Source organism: Oenanthe melanoleuca, chromosome 7 (assembly GCF_029582105.1).
Source record: "Oenanthe melanoleuca isolate GR-GAL-2019-014 chromosome 7, OMel1.0, whole genome shotgun sequence".
NCBI lineage: Eukaryota > Metazoa > Chordata > Aves > Passeriformes > Muscicapidae > Oenanthe > Oenanthe melanoleuca.
In genome coordinates, this window is record NC_079341.1 from 20,680,031 (window position 1) to 20,696,942 (window position 16,912).

The 16,912-nt window shown below is 36.9% G+C and overlaps 1 protein-coding gene across 2 annotated transcripts in view; it reads right to left on the reverse strand.

The window, feature by feature from the left end:
* The window catches only part of SLC4A10 (solute carrier family 4 member 10), a 147,768-nt gene that overhangs the window by 16,332 nt on the left and 114,524 nt on the right, over positions 1 to 16,912 (reverse strand). For both annotated transcript variants that reach the window (XM_056495981.1, XM_056495980.1), the window contains 5 exons: positions 7,134 to 7,239; positions 4,345 to 4,506; positions 3,982 to 4,095; positions 3,311 to 3,472; positions 276 to 527 (listed from right to left, as the gene is read on the reverse strand). In XM_056495981.1, coding sequence (XP_056351956.1) covers positions 276 to 527; positions 3,311 to 3,472; positions 3,982 to 4,095; positions 4,345 to 4,506; positions 7,134 to 7,239 — 796 coding nt within the window. The remainder of the gene's footprint in view (positions 1 to 275; positions 528 to 3,310; positions 3,473 to 3,981; positions 4,096 to 4,344; positions 4,507 to 7,133; positions 7,240 to 16,912) is intronic.

Below are 16,912 nucleotides of genomic sequence, written 5' to 3' on the forward strand. Positions count from 1 at the left end.
CAAGGTGTTACTCTTCATCTATTATAGCTCAATGGCAGAATTCCCTTTGACTTCAGTCAGGCCATATTTCCATTACAAGCTTTTTATTTTAAAAAAATGCTAGAATTCCCTAGGCACTTCATTAAGCAAAATTAGAATGCCACTTTAGATTCCCAAGGTGTAACATTATACTAGTTAGTAATGTGCCTGGAAAGAGCATTCATTAAATAATACAGTAACAACAGTGAAATGGTCAGTGCAGTATTCTTTAACTTTCCCTTACATCCCCAAATTACCTTTAGAATACTCGTCAAAAAGACAGATGAGCCCATAAGGACAAAAATCATGAGCCCTGTGACTCTCTGCTCCCGGATTCCAAGAAATTTTGGCTGCTCCCCTGGAGCGGAGCACTCTGATTCCAGTTTTAAGCTGTTCACGTGGGAAATAGAGAGGACAGTGGCTGCAACAAACCACGGCAATCCCATAATAGAGCACACACCAAGCATCACTGCCACCATGAGTAGGTCGAGGTGGTATCCACATCCTTTCTGTTAAAAAAAGTAAGGATGGAAAGAAGATGTAAAATGACATCTGAATTAAGGAAAACACTGCTGGCAGGCATTCCTAATGAACAGCTAGAGACAATTAAAAATTTGAGACTTGTAGGAAAGAAATAGCTTCCTTCTATGTGTTATCCAGGTTGGGTCAGTGGGAATGGCACACTAGTTATGCAAGGGGAATTTGTACTAATTCACACTCAATGTACTAATTTGTACATTTGTACTAATCCAATGCTCAGTGCTACTGGACTCCTTCCAGTTAGGAGCTCAGTGTACCACAAACCCACTCTACAGTGGGCAGCAAGCAGCTTTCCTGCTTGTAAAATGGATACTGGTAAGACACTGGAAAATACATTTTCTGTATGATAGCAGATATATCTGTATGATATTTTCTGTGAGCAAGAGTAAGCAGAATATCCAGCTGCACTGCCAATTTCCCACTGCACTAATCTTAGTAGACCCTCCATCCCTTCTTACAAAGAGGTAGAAAAGTAAGTATTTTTATTGGTCCCTACATAAAAATCCATAACATTTGCTAAGTCAGTTTATGCTAGAAAGGGCCATAAAACCACACTGATCCTTAAGTTTTTTTAAGATGGTAAGCACATGATATACATTTTCATTAATGTAGTTTCAATCTTAGATAAGAGCAGATAGCTAGAAAATAAGATACATTAAATTAAAATATAAAATCAGGTACTGGTTTACTGGTTTCCTTACTCAAACACAGCATCATAATATTAATATGAAAAGTCAGTACAAAATCTTTGGGTTTGGATCACTTCTGAAGTGGTCAAATGCTACATAAATTTACCAACAAGTGGATAATGGTTTTCTTTTGTGCTTAAAGCCCTTTGGTCGAATCTTAGATAAATTTAAAAACCTGCAGTTATGACCTTCACTTGAAAAAGAAAAATGCATCAAGCTTGGTTCTATAGATATCTGCTACCATAGCTGAGTGGGATATTACACTTCAATTTTAGCAAGTATCCAGGACCTCCTCACAGCTGCAAGCAGCAGCTCAAGCTATTTTCCTTTAAAAAGTCAGGTAGTTATCCATCTCCACAAAACTTTGCAATATGGCAACAAATCCAGTGTCATGGTCTGGTGAAACAGCGATGTTCATGCAAACAATGTGAATATGTTGAACCATAATTTTGCCTGTAAACCCATGCAAATGCCTTTTGACATAAAAAAAGTAACTAAACTAAACTTGGAAGGGTTTGCTACAGAGACTGCCAAAAGCTGAAATGTGCACTATCCAGAATTTGCTATGGGAAGTATAAAAAAAGAGGGGAAAATGAGTTGGAAGCAAACAAATCATTTCTTTATGAAGACAACTTTTACTTCTAAAATGGGAAGTGTCTGGGTTTATGAAAATGTAAGCCACATATCAAAATGAAAATGCCATCTTATTTGCTTACATTATTTAAAAAGGGGGAAAAGTAAAGAAAATGAAGAGAATCAACTCCAGCAACCTTCCCTCACTCCCCAAAAGTGCTTATGAATCTTATCTCCAAGACACATCTTGACAAACTCAGAGATGTGTCAAACACAGATATTAGTTACAGGCACAATGCACTCAAAGAAAGGAGTTTAATTCTAAATCCTAACAGAGACACCTTTTTTTACCTTCTGACACATTTATGAGGAATGTATCTGCTAATGCATACAGAATCCGAGAGCATTTCCTCACATTCATACATGATCTGAGGAACCTGACATATGGGAAGAAAAGGAAGCATAGCAACAGGTGATGCTACACCAGACCCCAGCAAAACTAAAACGCAGCAAGACAAGGGGGCAGCCAGGAGGACCATCTGACTCCCAGATGCCAGTGCTGAAAAAACACATTCCAAAGCTTGGCAGCAAATTCCTGCATCTGTCAAGTTAACCACATGCAATGCTATGGATTGACATGAAGAGCCAGGCTGACAAAGAGGGCAAAAAAAGAACATATCAAATGTCACAATCATCCAAGAAGAGGCAATGCAAAGTGAAGGTTGCAAATGCATTTGCTAAAGCAACTTGGGATTGGATTGCTGCTTATTAAAAGTATGTCAAAAAAAAGCCTAAGCTTGCTGCATATACATGTACAGAAACCTGCTGCTAGATTTTGCCCAACAGTTTTTCAGAGGGGTGATGTCCCTTTTTCTCTCTCCATCTGTAGGCAACTAAAGTGTTAGAGAACAGAGCAGGAAGTTGTCCTATGTTGTTTTAAGAACCCATTGTGCCTCTAGGGCTCAGTTTTATTCTTCTCCCTTCTTTAATATAGGAAGGCCATTTAAAAAAAGGATGGGTAGAACCACAGAGAAGGATGAAGAGAGGGTAAAAAAATCTTATATTACGAAATAACCCCTAAGTAGTTTTTAAAAATCCAGTGCAGTAGAATAACACTCTCAGTACCAGAAAAGACAATTAATATTGTAGCATTTAAGGAGATAATTAACTTGAAGGCATTTTTTTTTTTTGCTTAAGTGAATGAATCCTACTTCTACTAAAGCACAGAAGGTAGCACTTTCTTAATTCAGAATCTGTATTCCAAATGACATTCATAAAGTTTTCTGTATGGCAGTGGATCACTGACACAGGGAACAGGTACTACACAGAGCAACAAAGAAAAAAGCATAAAATTTAAATTTTAAAAGCATTAAATTTTAAAATTTTAATTTATATAACATATAACAAACTAGCATACTCAAGTAGATGGATGCACATTACATAATCCGAAGCAGAAAACAACAGTGAAAGTATAAATTTTGACTGAATACCTTTAGTTTGTGTTCTTTTCTATTGATAATGACAGCTGTGATCTGCTGGTCCATAAAGATAAGGATAGTACAAAGCAGGGCTGGAATTACAGCAGCTATCACTGTCCACCAAGGATTAGGCCCCAAAGGAGTAATAAACCAGCCACGATCATCTCTGGTGGGCTATAAAAACAGTCATGCATGGCCAGTCAGAACTGTAAGGTTATTTGCAATCCAATTTCACAAGAATACATACAAAACATTATTAGGATATTAATTCCTTTAAAACCAACTTATATAGAGCACTAAACTTCTTCTGATGCAAAAACAAGAAATTAATATATAATATAAATATATATAATAAAATCATCTGGGTTATTAGAGACTTGGTTGCACTTGATATGGTAAATGCAAAATTTGGAGGAAGTCCCAAAACATTACAGTAGTCTAGGATCTGGGTGATTTGAGCCTTGCTAATCCAAGCAGAGATAACATTAGGAAGCAAGAAGGTGCCTGGTGGGAGAGGTTCACTTACATGATTCACGAATCAGAGAGGTTGCATAATACCTTGTGAACATAAAAATTTTAAAATAGTATCACTACTCCCTGATGATGATAATAAAAAATTATAAATCCATCATAGTGGATTAATTTGTAAAATGATAAAGCAGTGCAACTTATCAACAACTTACCTTAAAAGCATTTGGAACCTGAAGTTTTGGTGATGGAATTCCAATGGCATAGTCAATTAAAACCATGGACAAAATAGTGAGAAAGACAGCAAAATCGCTGACAACAGAGCGTACCTACAGTTATTGAGAGAAATTACAATTTTAACTGAAACATTCAGGTATGATTTAAGATTTTTCTTCACTGTTTTAGTACAGCTTACAGCTTTAGCTTACAGCTAAACCACGCTTATTCTGACACAAGTTTCTAATAGAGGAAAGATGCACTGTCCACTTCACCAGCAGTTTACTGAATTTGCAATGCAGACCAAATTCCTACTTAGAGATGGCTAATGCCAACTTGTGTACTGAAGTAATGGCACACACCTTTGTTGGGAAGTATCGGCTGGTTTTGAACTGCTTCAGTGTGGATGAGAGTGTCACTGTAGAAAAGAACAAGATGACAGACCAGAAGAGAACATCTGGAACATAAGGGCCATGGTGACCACAGGCTCGTCCAACAAACTCACCATGAAACTTCTTACATTCCTATCAGGGAGAGAAAAATAGTATTCTAAAAATTAACCATGCTTACACTAGCATTTTCTTTCCAATTTCTTTCCTAAATTGCAACCAAACTGTATTACTAGAAATAGTAAAACAATTTCTAGATATTTATTCTTTTAAACCTCAAAACTCACTATGTTTGTATCTAATCTGTGTGGAAAATTCTCAAAGAAATCTCTTTTTTAGCCCTATTAAATGACGAAGTCGCTAAGACATACCATAAATAAAGTCATTAATATACAAACAGGTTTTTTTCAAACTCAGCAAGTCCACTGATTCATTTTCTGTGTACAAATACAGATTTATGCTTACTAACACTCTCCAAGTGTGGAAAGCAAAGTTCAAAAGGCACAAAGAGAAAGGTGCTCCCGCTGCATTCTCAAGAACTGCTTTTTTATTTTCAGTTCACAGGCCCAGCAATTGAAGAAACATCTATTTAGGGTGTGTGACAATGGCCTGAAAGGAGCCCAATACATTTAATACCACACGGGGGCAGCACATCCTGCAAATTGTCCTTCTCTTTAAAAAAGTTCTGATGAAATGCCAGAAAACTCAAAATCTTTAACATCAATTATATTTAATATAATTTATTAACAATATGCAGATACGGTGGAAAGCATTTCCAGTACTTCTACACTACTATCCTTACTTGTCTAAAATCATAAAGATTAGCTCTAGAAATGTGAACTACCAGCTCTGGACTCACAATCCTTTCCTTCTCCTTCACAATCCCTCCAAACTTAAGAAAAATGAAATGCAGCACCCAGAATCAGGGATTCCAGGAAGAAATATCCTGCCAGATCAGGATCTTTTCGTATTAAATCAAGTGTGTCCTTGGCTCACCAGACTCGCTGCACAATATCATATTATGGGAATCTTTGGGTTTGAACAAAGAGTGTCTTGGAAAAAAAAACATAATTGCTATTTGATTACTGTGAGACAAAGGAGCATAAAGCTTTTTATACTGGTAGAGCAGTAAGCTTGGGATAAAGTTCATCATATCCTCCTGAAGAGGATTTTGTCACCATCAAAATCCTCTTCATACTTGGTCCAAAATCCTTTGCTCACACTTGGTTTGTCTTGATAGAAAAAAAAAAGTCATTGGGTTTTAAGAAAGAATGAGAATCCAGGTCTTCAGAAACTTGAAACATTTCAACTAGACACAAGAAATATACGAAGATATGAGAAGTAAAAGAGACATAATGGGGTAAGTCTGACCAAATATTTACAGACAGCAATGTCTAATGTCTTACTGCAGTTCTCTAGAACAGAAGTTTCTTGATGATGCTTGCAAGAAATAAAGACACAATAGTACCAAAAAACCCAGTTATTTCTTTGACAACTGTAGGGGCTTATGGGAAAAGTTGGTCAGTTATACTGCTACCTATGTAAACTCAAGTTTTGGTAATAAGCTTTCACAGAAGTTTTTGAGGGTTTTATATAATGCAGCCAGTCTTTTACATTTATAGTTAAAACAAAATCTGTTATTTTAAATCTCCTCAGCTGCAAATGTACTTTGAAAAACACTGTCAGAGATCTGAGAAAGTGAGAGGAGGAGTCTGCCCCTGCACAGATGCTCTTAGAGTGTGCTGCAATTTTGAGAATATTCATTCTGGACTGCTGGAATCCCTCAGGCCAGCAGTTCTCAACTTTCTTTCTGCTGTTGCCACACCAACAGAGTCGAGGAGCAGTCCCTGCTCAGAGCAAGCCATGGAAGCAAGGCAGAGCAGCCATGAAGACAGCTCCTACTTAACATGAGCTCTTCTGCATTCCTGCCTTTGGGAAAAAAGAACAGTATCTTCTGGACACAGTCCACTGGATTGGCTTTTAAGTGTTCCATTTGATTATGCCTATAATTTAGTGAATTCAGCAATCTCTTCAGTCTGGTGTCTTTTGCACTCAATTCTCATTGACTGTGTAATGAAATTATCCATTTGTCAGAAAAAGTGGCGGCCCAATCTCAACACAACACTTTAATCAAGTTGTAAATGTCTCTCTGAAGAAGGCAAACTTGAATTATATAAATCCTTTAAACATGGAAAAGTGTACTGTTAAACTTGCTACACATTCATGCAAGCCCCACTAAACTGTAGCTTCTTCCTCTTCTTCCCCTGGGGAAAAACATTACAAAACTTATGTAAGAAAAAGTGGTCACTGAAAAGAAAATGTTACAAAATTTGTCCCCATCCTCTTTTTTATAGCCTGAAATATTGCAAGAGTGTTTTAGAGGAAATAAATGCTTCTGATTCTTTCTACACAAGGGAACTTTGGTTTTGCCATCTGGCAGAATTTAGGACAAATTCATTGTCATTTGACATGTTTGACTTAGTCTCAGCCAAGCTCTTGTGCTAGTGTGTCAAGAAGGTTCCAAAGCAGGACATAAAATGCACACACTTGCTTTAACATGTACTATCAGAGGTTGCAAAAAGCTTACAAAAGGAGATAACGCTATAAAGTCCATATTCATTTTTGTTAAGCATATTATATTATTTATTTGAACAAATATGAGCAGAAAAAAAATGGTATTTTTAATATATATTTTTTCCAGTAAGATGGACAAAATTATTTATGCCTATCCTTTTATTTATTAAGATCCAAAATTTACTTACTGACACAGTTAGGTTCCCCCATGGCACATCAGAAGCAGATATATTGTAGTCCTGCCAGTGTTGTAAGGTTTTATTGCTAGGATGTTCTGGTTCCACACAATTGCATCTGAAAAGAAAATATTTTTCCTTAATAATAAAAGAGATATCAGATATTAATCCAAATTATCAATGTTATGATTCATTTAAATTGTGCTCTGCGTTGACAGATAATTTTAGTTCAAATGCATTCAGTAAATGCATGCTTTGAAGCAGTTTGTAGCTCAGTAGCTAGTGCTGTCACTAGAGTATCACTGGCTGTGAGGTGTATATGCATATATAGTACCTAAGTGACATATTCAAACCACTGATCACAGTCAGTTTTACCTCCTGTTTTCTTCCTTGCCTATTGATACTTCTGAGCACAGTTTGTAATACTGAGAATATCCTGTTCCTATAACCCTTCTCTATATGGACAGTAGATGCTATGTACAGTTCCAGGCTGATCCATTTCTCAAATAACAACCTCTCTGTATCATCTTTCTTTCCCAGATGGAGAAGTGCCTTTGCATGCAAAACTGCCCAGCTACCCAGTCAACTGTCAGGGCTCTGAATGCTAGGATCCCCAGCACCAAAGCCTCTCTGAACTCTGTGTCCCTTGTTTTTCCTCTCCCCACAGCTGCTGTAAAAGCACACTTTTCATTTTAAATTGTGTATTTTAACACACAAAGTGTGACGAGGCAGTGTAGGAGGACAATATTGCAAATAGGTAATTTAAAATCAAAATTAAGTCTTTAAAGCCTCTGAAGCAACTGTGGGAGGCTTTTTCTCTGACAAAGCCTTCAAAACATCTAGGATACTCTGTAGGATCCAAGATGTCAAGTGCGCTTTGCAATACACTTTAAATTAATCCTACTTTAATAATCTATAGCACCATCTAGCCTGCTAGTATTTAATGTGCTTATGATGACTTTAAATAAATTCTGTACTCTCTGATAAAGTTTCCAGGAGTAGCTGGGGACAGGATAACATCTGACTATTGTGTGCAGAGCCACTGAGCATGAATTGCATTACAGCTGTAGCAGAATATCAGTTTATTCACTTACCTACGCCATCTATTTTCTATGTGGCTATTTATCTTTTCACAAAATGACAGTACTCATGTAGATTTGTATGATTTTCTATATATGAAATTCTACCATTTACATCATGAGGACACTATTTCTATTTCAATTACAATACCATACATGTGACAACAGCTGCATTTAATACATAGTCAGGGAAAGATGCAGGTTGTTGTTGTGCAATTCTTTGCTTTTATTTTAAATGCAGCTACTTACAAAAGAAAGAGAAAACCCTTACAGCCCATGAACAAAAAGCGGAAAAAAAAAAAAAAAGTATCTGCATTCAGAGAAGTAGAGGGCCTGAGCCAAAAGTCCTTGACTGGATCTTTCAAACATATTAAATGTACTTTGGATCAGGCCCTAAGTGCAGAATGAATGTGTGTTCAATGTGTAGTTCAAAGTATTACAAAATGGGTTCAATGAAGCACATCACTACTAGTGAGCTACAGCAGCAGAATAAAGCCAACCAACAGTATGGCTAAGCCATGTACTGCAAGGGGGTATTGGATGTCCATGCAACAACCCAGAGGTGGCTGTGGCAGGTTACTGCTGTTTGCTGGAGCCCAGGAGCTCCCTGGCCCCTGCCTGGTCCATCGCCGAGCGCAGTGGCCGGAGCGGGGCCGTGGCCATGGGGAGTGACTGCAGCCAGCCGGGGGGCATGGGCTGCTCACTCTGCCACTCCTCACTAGAAGGGAACACTGTGCCTGTCACCAGCACTACAAGGGACAGCTACACTTGCTGCAAACTGCAAAATTACATTTCAAGGTTAGAGGAGCCAAAATTTCTATTTCCTCAGAAACGTGACTGTTGAAGCTTTAGTTTAACACAGCTCAGGTAAATCACCTTCAGATGAGATCAGCTGTTTCTTTCTACAGCAATATCACTTTCCTCCCGCACAGCATTCCAGTCTGGTCTTTATCAAGTTTCACAGGCATTTAGCAACAGCAGACTAATCATCAGCAGATAAGTAACTTGTGCAAACTACACCCACACAGACCGAAATCACCCTGCACAGTGCCTTTGTCACTGAATGGGAGTAGAACTCGGTCTAAGCTGTAGAGATCAGATCCTGTTTCTACTTAGAAGACCATTCAAACAATGATCTCAGTGTTTTGATATATACAACATTACATTGCTTTCAATATTGTATGTGTTTTGGCAACACTGACATTTTGATGTGAGACTGTATCATGGTATTACTTGTCTTCCAGCATCCCACTAATTGCTTAACATTATAGAACTGTGAGATAGTAAAACACTCCCTGTCCATCCCAGAAACCATAAATGAAGGTACAATTCAGTGCCAAAACATAAAAACATTATCTACCAAAATGTGTAATTTTGTAACAAATGTAATTGCTTCAATAAAAAACGTTTCCCAACATAACTGATCTGCAAGGAGAATCTCACATTAATGAAATAATGCTTCCTACTTTAATCCTTTTAATATTTTACTGTCTTTCATTGTCATTTTTACTTTGAGTAATTTTTCCAGAAAAAGTAAAATACACTGAATAGTTAACATCAACACATCCTTCTATTTTCCTGATGAAATATTACTCAGACAGCTGGAACAAGCAAAAAATTTTTTCCTCTTGGGGGTTCAAAAACGCTCTTACATTCTTGCAAAGTTGTTGGAAGTGCTGAGCACTTGCCCATGACAAGGGATCTGTGTAGAGTTTATGGTATTACCAAATGACTATACAAACACCTGCATTTTCTAAAGTAACATATTCAGCTTTAAATACAGTCCAAGTTAGCAATGTACTCTTGTGTCTTTGAGTGATAAGTCAGCAATCATCTTCCTGATGCTAAAAGATACAGAAGGATTCTTTTGACTCTCTTTCATCGTGGTTAGAGTACAGGCAGGGAAGAATCTGGCACTGGCAGTGGTAGCAAGAGCATAGGTGTCACTATGGGGGGGGGCAATCTTTGCTGCCAATCTCAATACATCCATTTCATTACACTGATGACAGAAATAATTCATTTTTCATCTTTACACTTTTGGATACTGCAAGACATTGTGGTCTCCTGGTAGCAATTCAGATGTTTAAGCATGGGTGACTGTACACTCCATGGTATCTGTGACATCCGTGATGAGTTGGCACATATGACAGGATCTTCGTTGACTCATGCCTTTGTTTTCAAAGCAGCTGGAGGCTGAGAGATCTAAAATGGCACTAGATACCCAGTCACAGGTCCCACCTGTATTTAAAATGTCCATATTTTGTAGTTAAGACAGATATCAATGGAGCTCGTTTTCTTTTAAGGTGTTTAAAAATCTAATACAGCCTAATAGAAAGTGGATCATAATCTGAGGTAGACAAATATACCATTTCAGACAAGATGGTCTTCAGATAACTCAGAACTGTTGTAAGATTAGAACTGACAAAGTGAGAACATAACAAAGAATAACAACCTGAACCTGCTAGCTAGAAACAATAACCAGAGCAAGGAGTCTTTATTGCCTGTACACCTTCCAAGGGGCTCAAGAAATCTCTTGCAAATCAGAATGGAGAACAAAGGTAGCTTAGAAATAATAAATTTTAGGAATGCATGACTAATGGGTATCCCCTGGAGCCTGCACCTCTCTCCCTTTTATAGAGGGATCAAAATTTCAGCTGAATCTTCAGCACCAATTCAACTGTAACAGTATAGGCAGTTTAAGGTCACTCCCCACTTCCCTTCTTTGCCCTCCCAAACTCCCCACAATTTCTTAGGTGTTTCAGGATTTGGTTCATAAGTCTCAGTTTTGTTCATTAATTAGAGGCAGCCATTCTAACTTACTGCATGCAGTTGCCATTTTTCAGTAGGCTGTTTTCAAGACTAGAAGACACTTACTATTGAAAATTTTATACAATTCAAAAGGTTTGGATCCTTTATATTTTCAGCATTTACATATTGCAAGCTACACCTATTTATACAAGAGAAGGATATGATCTATAAAAGATGCAACTGCAGCTTCTTCCTAATTAGTCAATATACCATTTCCCCTTTCTAGAAGGGAAAAATGCCTTTCTGGCTCACTTAAGATAGCCTGAGAATGAGATTTGCTCAATATGAATATTTATAATACTTTAAAAACTACAGGCAAGTATGACAAATAAGTTGCAAAATGTGCTTGCTTAAACAATATGTCTCACTGAATATCAGAGCACATATTTGGTAGCATGAGTAGGAAGGTTTTCCCCTAACACAGAGGACACTGAGCGTGCTGTGCACTGATCACATAAAAGACAGAGGAAGATGACAGTATGAAATGGAAGATAACATCACTAGGTTTGCTTTTAAAGTAAGGTATATATGTAGGTATTTTTTAAGTTGCATATACAAGGCTGAAGTGTATTAATAGCAGAATGCTATGCATGTTTAGGTTTTCTCCAAATACACCATTTTCATGTGAATTATGGGCATTCACAGAATCCTTCTGTTTGTCTAACAACTTCTATGGGAAGAGGACACAACAGTATAATAAAATTATGTCTTCTCTGCTGTCTCATACCTACAGTACCTGTATATCTCTGGTATTATATTTACCATATTCCTTCTTGTGCCAACCTTCATACCAACTAAATCAAAGCCTCAGTGGAGAAAAGACTGGAAACAAAATAATTAATAGTGATGGAAAATGGACTTGTCAGTTAAGTTCTATTCTCAGTATCATGAAACCCTTTCACAGCACAGCTGTCATGGCAAGACAAGATTTTTTTCTTCATTTATTTATGAGATCTGCCATCCTGAATTACGACCATTAAGTTATGCAGCCCATCTCTGACAGTCACGAACCTCAGTAGGCATCCACATATAGTCTCTAATGTTACATGTCTGTATAGTTTATTTGGTTAAGTTCAGGAGGAAATTAGAAAAGCTATTAAAGCACCTAAACAATGCACTCAGCAGCACAATAGTTTCACAGAGAGAGAAAAAAAGATAAATCTGAGAAGAGGAACTGATGTTACACTGAAGAAATCTCAAAGAATCAGATTTGTTTGGATAGCTCATCAGAAGGAAAATGGTGTTTTGTCGAGGGGAAACTCTAGGAAAGAGATTTACAATAATATTGTAGCTTTGTTAACCTCAGAGGTTGGGTTTTTTAGCTATGTGGTGCAGCATGCAGTCCATGCATTGGCACCAGCACTATGGTATGTAACTGCCATACACAGAAGTTCCTGTGCAGAAGAGCAGTGTAAGTCTGGGGGATATTGAGAATTCATCTGAAAGCTTTCACTGTGAAATATTTCTTGGGTGTCCCTTCACCCTGCTTCCAAAGTTAAGAGTGCATACACTGAGGGGAAGAGGTTCAGTATAACGCTGGTACACAAATAATTACTGCAGTGCTATATGGTCAGCTGGAGTTTCAATTGTTCAGGTGCAATGCATGAATACACATAAAGGTGCTGTAACAAAATCACCCAGGGATGTTATGCAAGCCTTCCTATATTTTGAAGGCATTGTGTAGACCAGCTCTCAACTACAAACTGAATGCTGGGGAGAATTGCTTAACATGGAGATCTAGCTCCAAAGTGCAGGGGATGAGCAGTAGGAAAGAATAAAACAAGGTGGGCACTCTCTGGGTTCAAATGAAGGAGAAAGAGACAAACATGTCAGCTGGGTTGGACAGGCACAGAGAAATCCTGGAAAAAATAAAAGGAAGAAAAAGAAACCTGGATTTCAAGGTTTGTCAAGAAGCAAAAGGGAACCAGCAGCTAAACTCAGTGACGGCACTTGCATGGCTCTGGGAAGAACAGGGATATTCTTAGGGAAGGACACACAGGATAGGGCACAGTTACTTAACTATAGGGAAAAAAAACTATAAAGAAGGAGAACAAAAAAAATCTATATTCATATCTAGCTTCTAAGAAATCATTACAGGAATTGGAATTCAATTACATGCCTGGGACCATAACAAGCAATACTGTGCTCATCATCACTGGCTCTTCTTACTCCACCTGCAGCTTATGGGATACAGGGTATGAACCAAGCTAATTTGCATCCAATAATGATGTATTTAGATTAATTTATATAGATAATGGAAGATTTAAAACTTGGTTGTGCAAAGAGTGGTATGCACAAAAGTAATCTTCACAATGCCTTCTAGAATCAATGGTTTCTATAGCCTGAAATGATACTGAGATTGACATGATCTTGGCTCCCTAATTACATCAGAGTGGGATTTTCTACTCCTAATGCTTAAGTGCATGTCAATACCAAGACAGATTGCAATATGCATATTACTATGCCAAGAAATCACTTTAAAATTATTCAATGTAATCTGTTAATAATTGAGTAACTTCTGGTAAAGAATTATTAAAACAACATGAATTCATCACTTTGAAAAAAGAATTAATAAAAACCAGAAAGGTATATAAAATTCATTTATATACCAAAAAGGTATATAAAGATCTAAAGATATAAAGCAACCTCACCCTGACAAATAACTGAACTACTGTATTCTACTATCTTATAATGCTTGTATTTTGAAGAATACTGGATTGCTTTCTAAATCACATCCCTTTTATCCACAACGCTTATTCTGTTTTCCTTTTAAAAACAGTGGGTTTTATCTGGTCCAATAAGGGGTTCTCTTTTCTTAGCAAAAATAACATTCTAATATTTCATATACACATTAAAACTGATAGGCATCAGTGTTCCAGACAGGTTTCACTAACTGGAGATATATTTGCTACCCAGGGTAGGGAAAAAACAGGAGGAGGAGAGTGCAGAAATAAGAGTTGCTATGCCAACCTACAAATGCTAATGGCATGACAAATACAAAAAGGTCACATTAAAAAAAAAAAAAAAAAAAAAAAAAAAAAAAAAAAAAAAGAAAAGAAAATCTCTGATCAATAAGTATTTGTATGTAATTTAATAAACAATGTAGCTACTCTATTCAAATTCCTTAAAAACAATACAGTTGAAAAATAAAAAAATACAGCATGGTACCACACTGAAAATCAGGTTGTCTTTGTCCTTCTTTTGATTTATCACTTAAATGCCTTATTCTTCATCGTCCATATTAAAAATATGCTGTTTTAAGAAAAAGTTACATATAAATGCTGAACGAATTTGCCTGCAAGTAGATCACACAAAGATCAGGGAGAATATTTAAATGCAGAGTAAAAAATAAAATTTAAAAATTAGCAAAAAATGCATCATGTCTAGTTTTACATTAATTAGATCATGCAACAAGATTTTTTTGGCTTTTTGAGGTACAATTCTGTAACAAACTCAAAATCCATCTTCTACTTAAAATAGCAAAATGCTAAATGCAATTTTTAAAGAAATTTTTTAAAGGATTTTCAGATGATTTTGAAATATTTGGATGTGCTTGAATAAAAACTTGAATTAAAAAAAACCCCAACTGTTCTGAATACTCTTCCTCTAGTCTTCTAAGGTGCATTATGGCAGGTATTAGTAATGACTCCTGTACTCTCAAATATAAGAGATGCATGCGGTGCATCAATTTCCTGCAACAGAGACTGTAAGCCAACCAAAAATACAGAATGGGTTTTCCTTCTTACTTGAATTACGGTTTCAATCTGGTTAAAATACCAACCATCTAAAATTATTATTTTCTTTGTCTCTCTAGTACTCCAAAGAGAGCACTAACAGAATGCCAATGACTTTTCCTGGGTCAAACTCAAGTCCTCACCAGGGCAAAGGAGCAGTACTGGTATTTAGACAGATTACCTGTGGACATCAGAGCATCCTCAGAAAGCCCATGGGAGAAAAGGGGATGGCTGGGCCACAGCACACACTGAAAATTTCAAATATATTCAGAGTTCTGAACAATTTATCATCAACTTTTTGAGTGGGCAACAGAAAACACAGAAATTTTACAGTATACCTTGAGTTTTCTAGCATAGAATTGAAGATCCAAAATAAAGTTTTACATAAGCTTTGGTTGAGCATTTCAAAGAGAAATTAGTTGCTCAACCTTTTGAAGATCACCCATGGCTAATTAAAGACCTGCCAAGGCTTTACTAACAATTAAAAACTTGTCTTTAAAATCCCCAAAGAGGAAAATGCAAACAGCTGTTTTAATTAGCAAAGCAGCAGATACTAATTAGCTTCTGTAACAGAGTATGCTGATCCTTTAAGGACAGGACCAATTTCAGCCCAAGTTTGTTACCCATTTAAACTGCAAGTAGAAGGCCTGGAATCATATGCTGAAGGAAAAGCTTCTAATTCCTTGCAAAATCAATATTTCCCAATTTCAAGTACATAAAAGAGAGATTTGTATTTTAAGTAAACTTTTATGCTTATCCATCTTTTAGTTTCTTATCTTTCCAGAACTGATCTATGTGCAGACTGAGAGTACTTGAAATGTGATGATGCCATGGGGATGATATTTGTGATATCTCATCTTCTGGGCAAAGGCCACTGTATCTGGACAGAGTAAGACTAATATGTGCACATTTGCACAGCAAGTCTGCTGTGAAAGCACTGGGCAGCTGATTTGGGCAGCTGATGTAGAGTTGTTGCAACTGAGCACATCTCTCAATTCTCCCAATCTTTTGGGACTGATTCTGAATAACTAAGAAATGTCAGATGAAAGAGAAAGGAATGGAGAGAACAGGACAGGCTGGAATTAACCTTTTGCTGTGTTCAGAGGACAGATCCTTGGATAGCAGCAGATATGCTCTTACAGGATAATTACCATGCATTGATTGTCAGTGCACTGCCATTTCTAAAAATCAAAGTTAAAAAATATAAGTCCCATCCCATAAGAGCTATATGTCTGCAGCCAGGCACTTTGCTGTTAGTGGGGTCAGTTACTACAGACATGATGAATAATAAACAGGAACATGCTGCAAGTAGAAGCTACAGTATAAGTGCCAAATGTGAGATGTAATACAAGAGTTTAAAAGGCAATCTATTTGTACTACCTACACAGAGTAAAAGAACAACTGAAAATCTAGGTATGAAATAATGAATACAAATAACTACAAAATACTATATCAAGTAAGTTTGATATCAGTGATACCAAATAATTTTGATATATGTGTTTGAAAATACCAACCAATGGGGAAATCTTTCTTCCAAACATCTGGAAGACACCTATCTTTCAGGAGCTGTGTTTTGAAAATTCTAAAACTGTTGTGCTGGTATTCCAACACTGCAGGCCAGAACAGGGCAATAGGTGTAACTGGAGGATGACAAATGCTGCTCTTTTACCATTCTGTGTGCTCTGCATATTTTACATTCATTGTTCAGTCCAAGAGCAGGCAGCAATAAAACACCACCCTTCAAAAACCAGTTTGGGATTCTGATTATTGAATAGCATTCTAACTAAAACCAACAACATTTATTTGTTAACATGAGGATTATAATGAGAAAACATTTTAACAAAATATAGACATAATTATGCCTTTACCCCTACAAGCAGGACTGTTAAACTCATTTCTCTGAAATCTCTAGCAATATTATGGGATTCAGCTAACCATGAATACAGCTACCCAGGAACCCAAGTTTCTAGTTGTGTTTATGATTTCCATGACATATTTTAATATCTCAGCTCCACCTGATAAATGTTTCCTAAATTTTTTTGCTTTGTATAGCATTTCAACATCCGATTTTCAAAATGATAGGAGGACATCCTGTTCTCTTTTCCTTTGAGACAACTACTTTGAAGTGGTAAAGGAAAAGAAAAAAAATCCACAAAGACTGTGCTACATG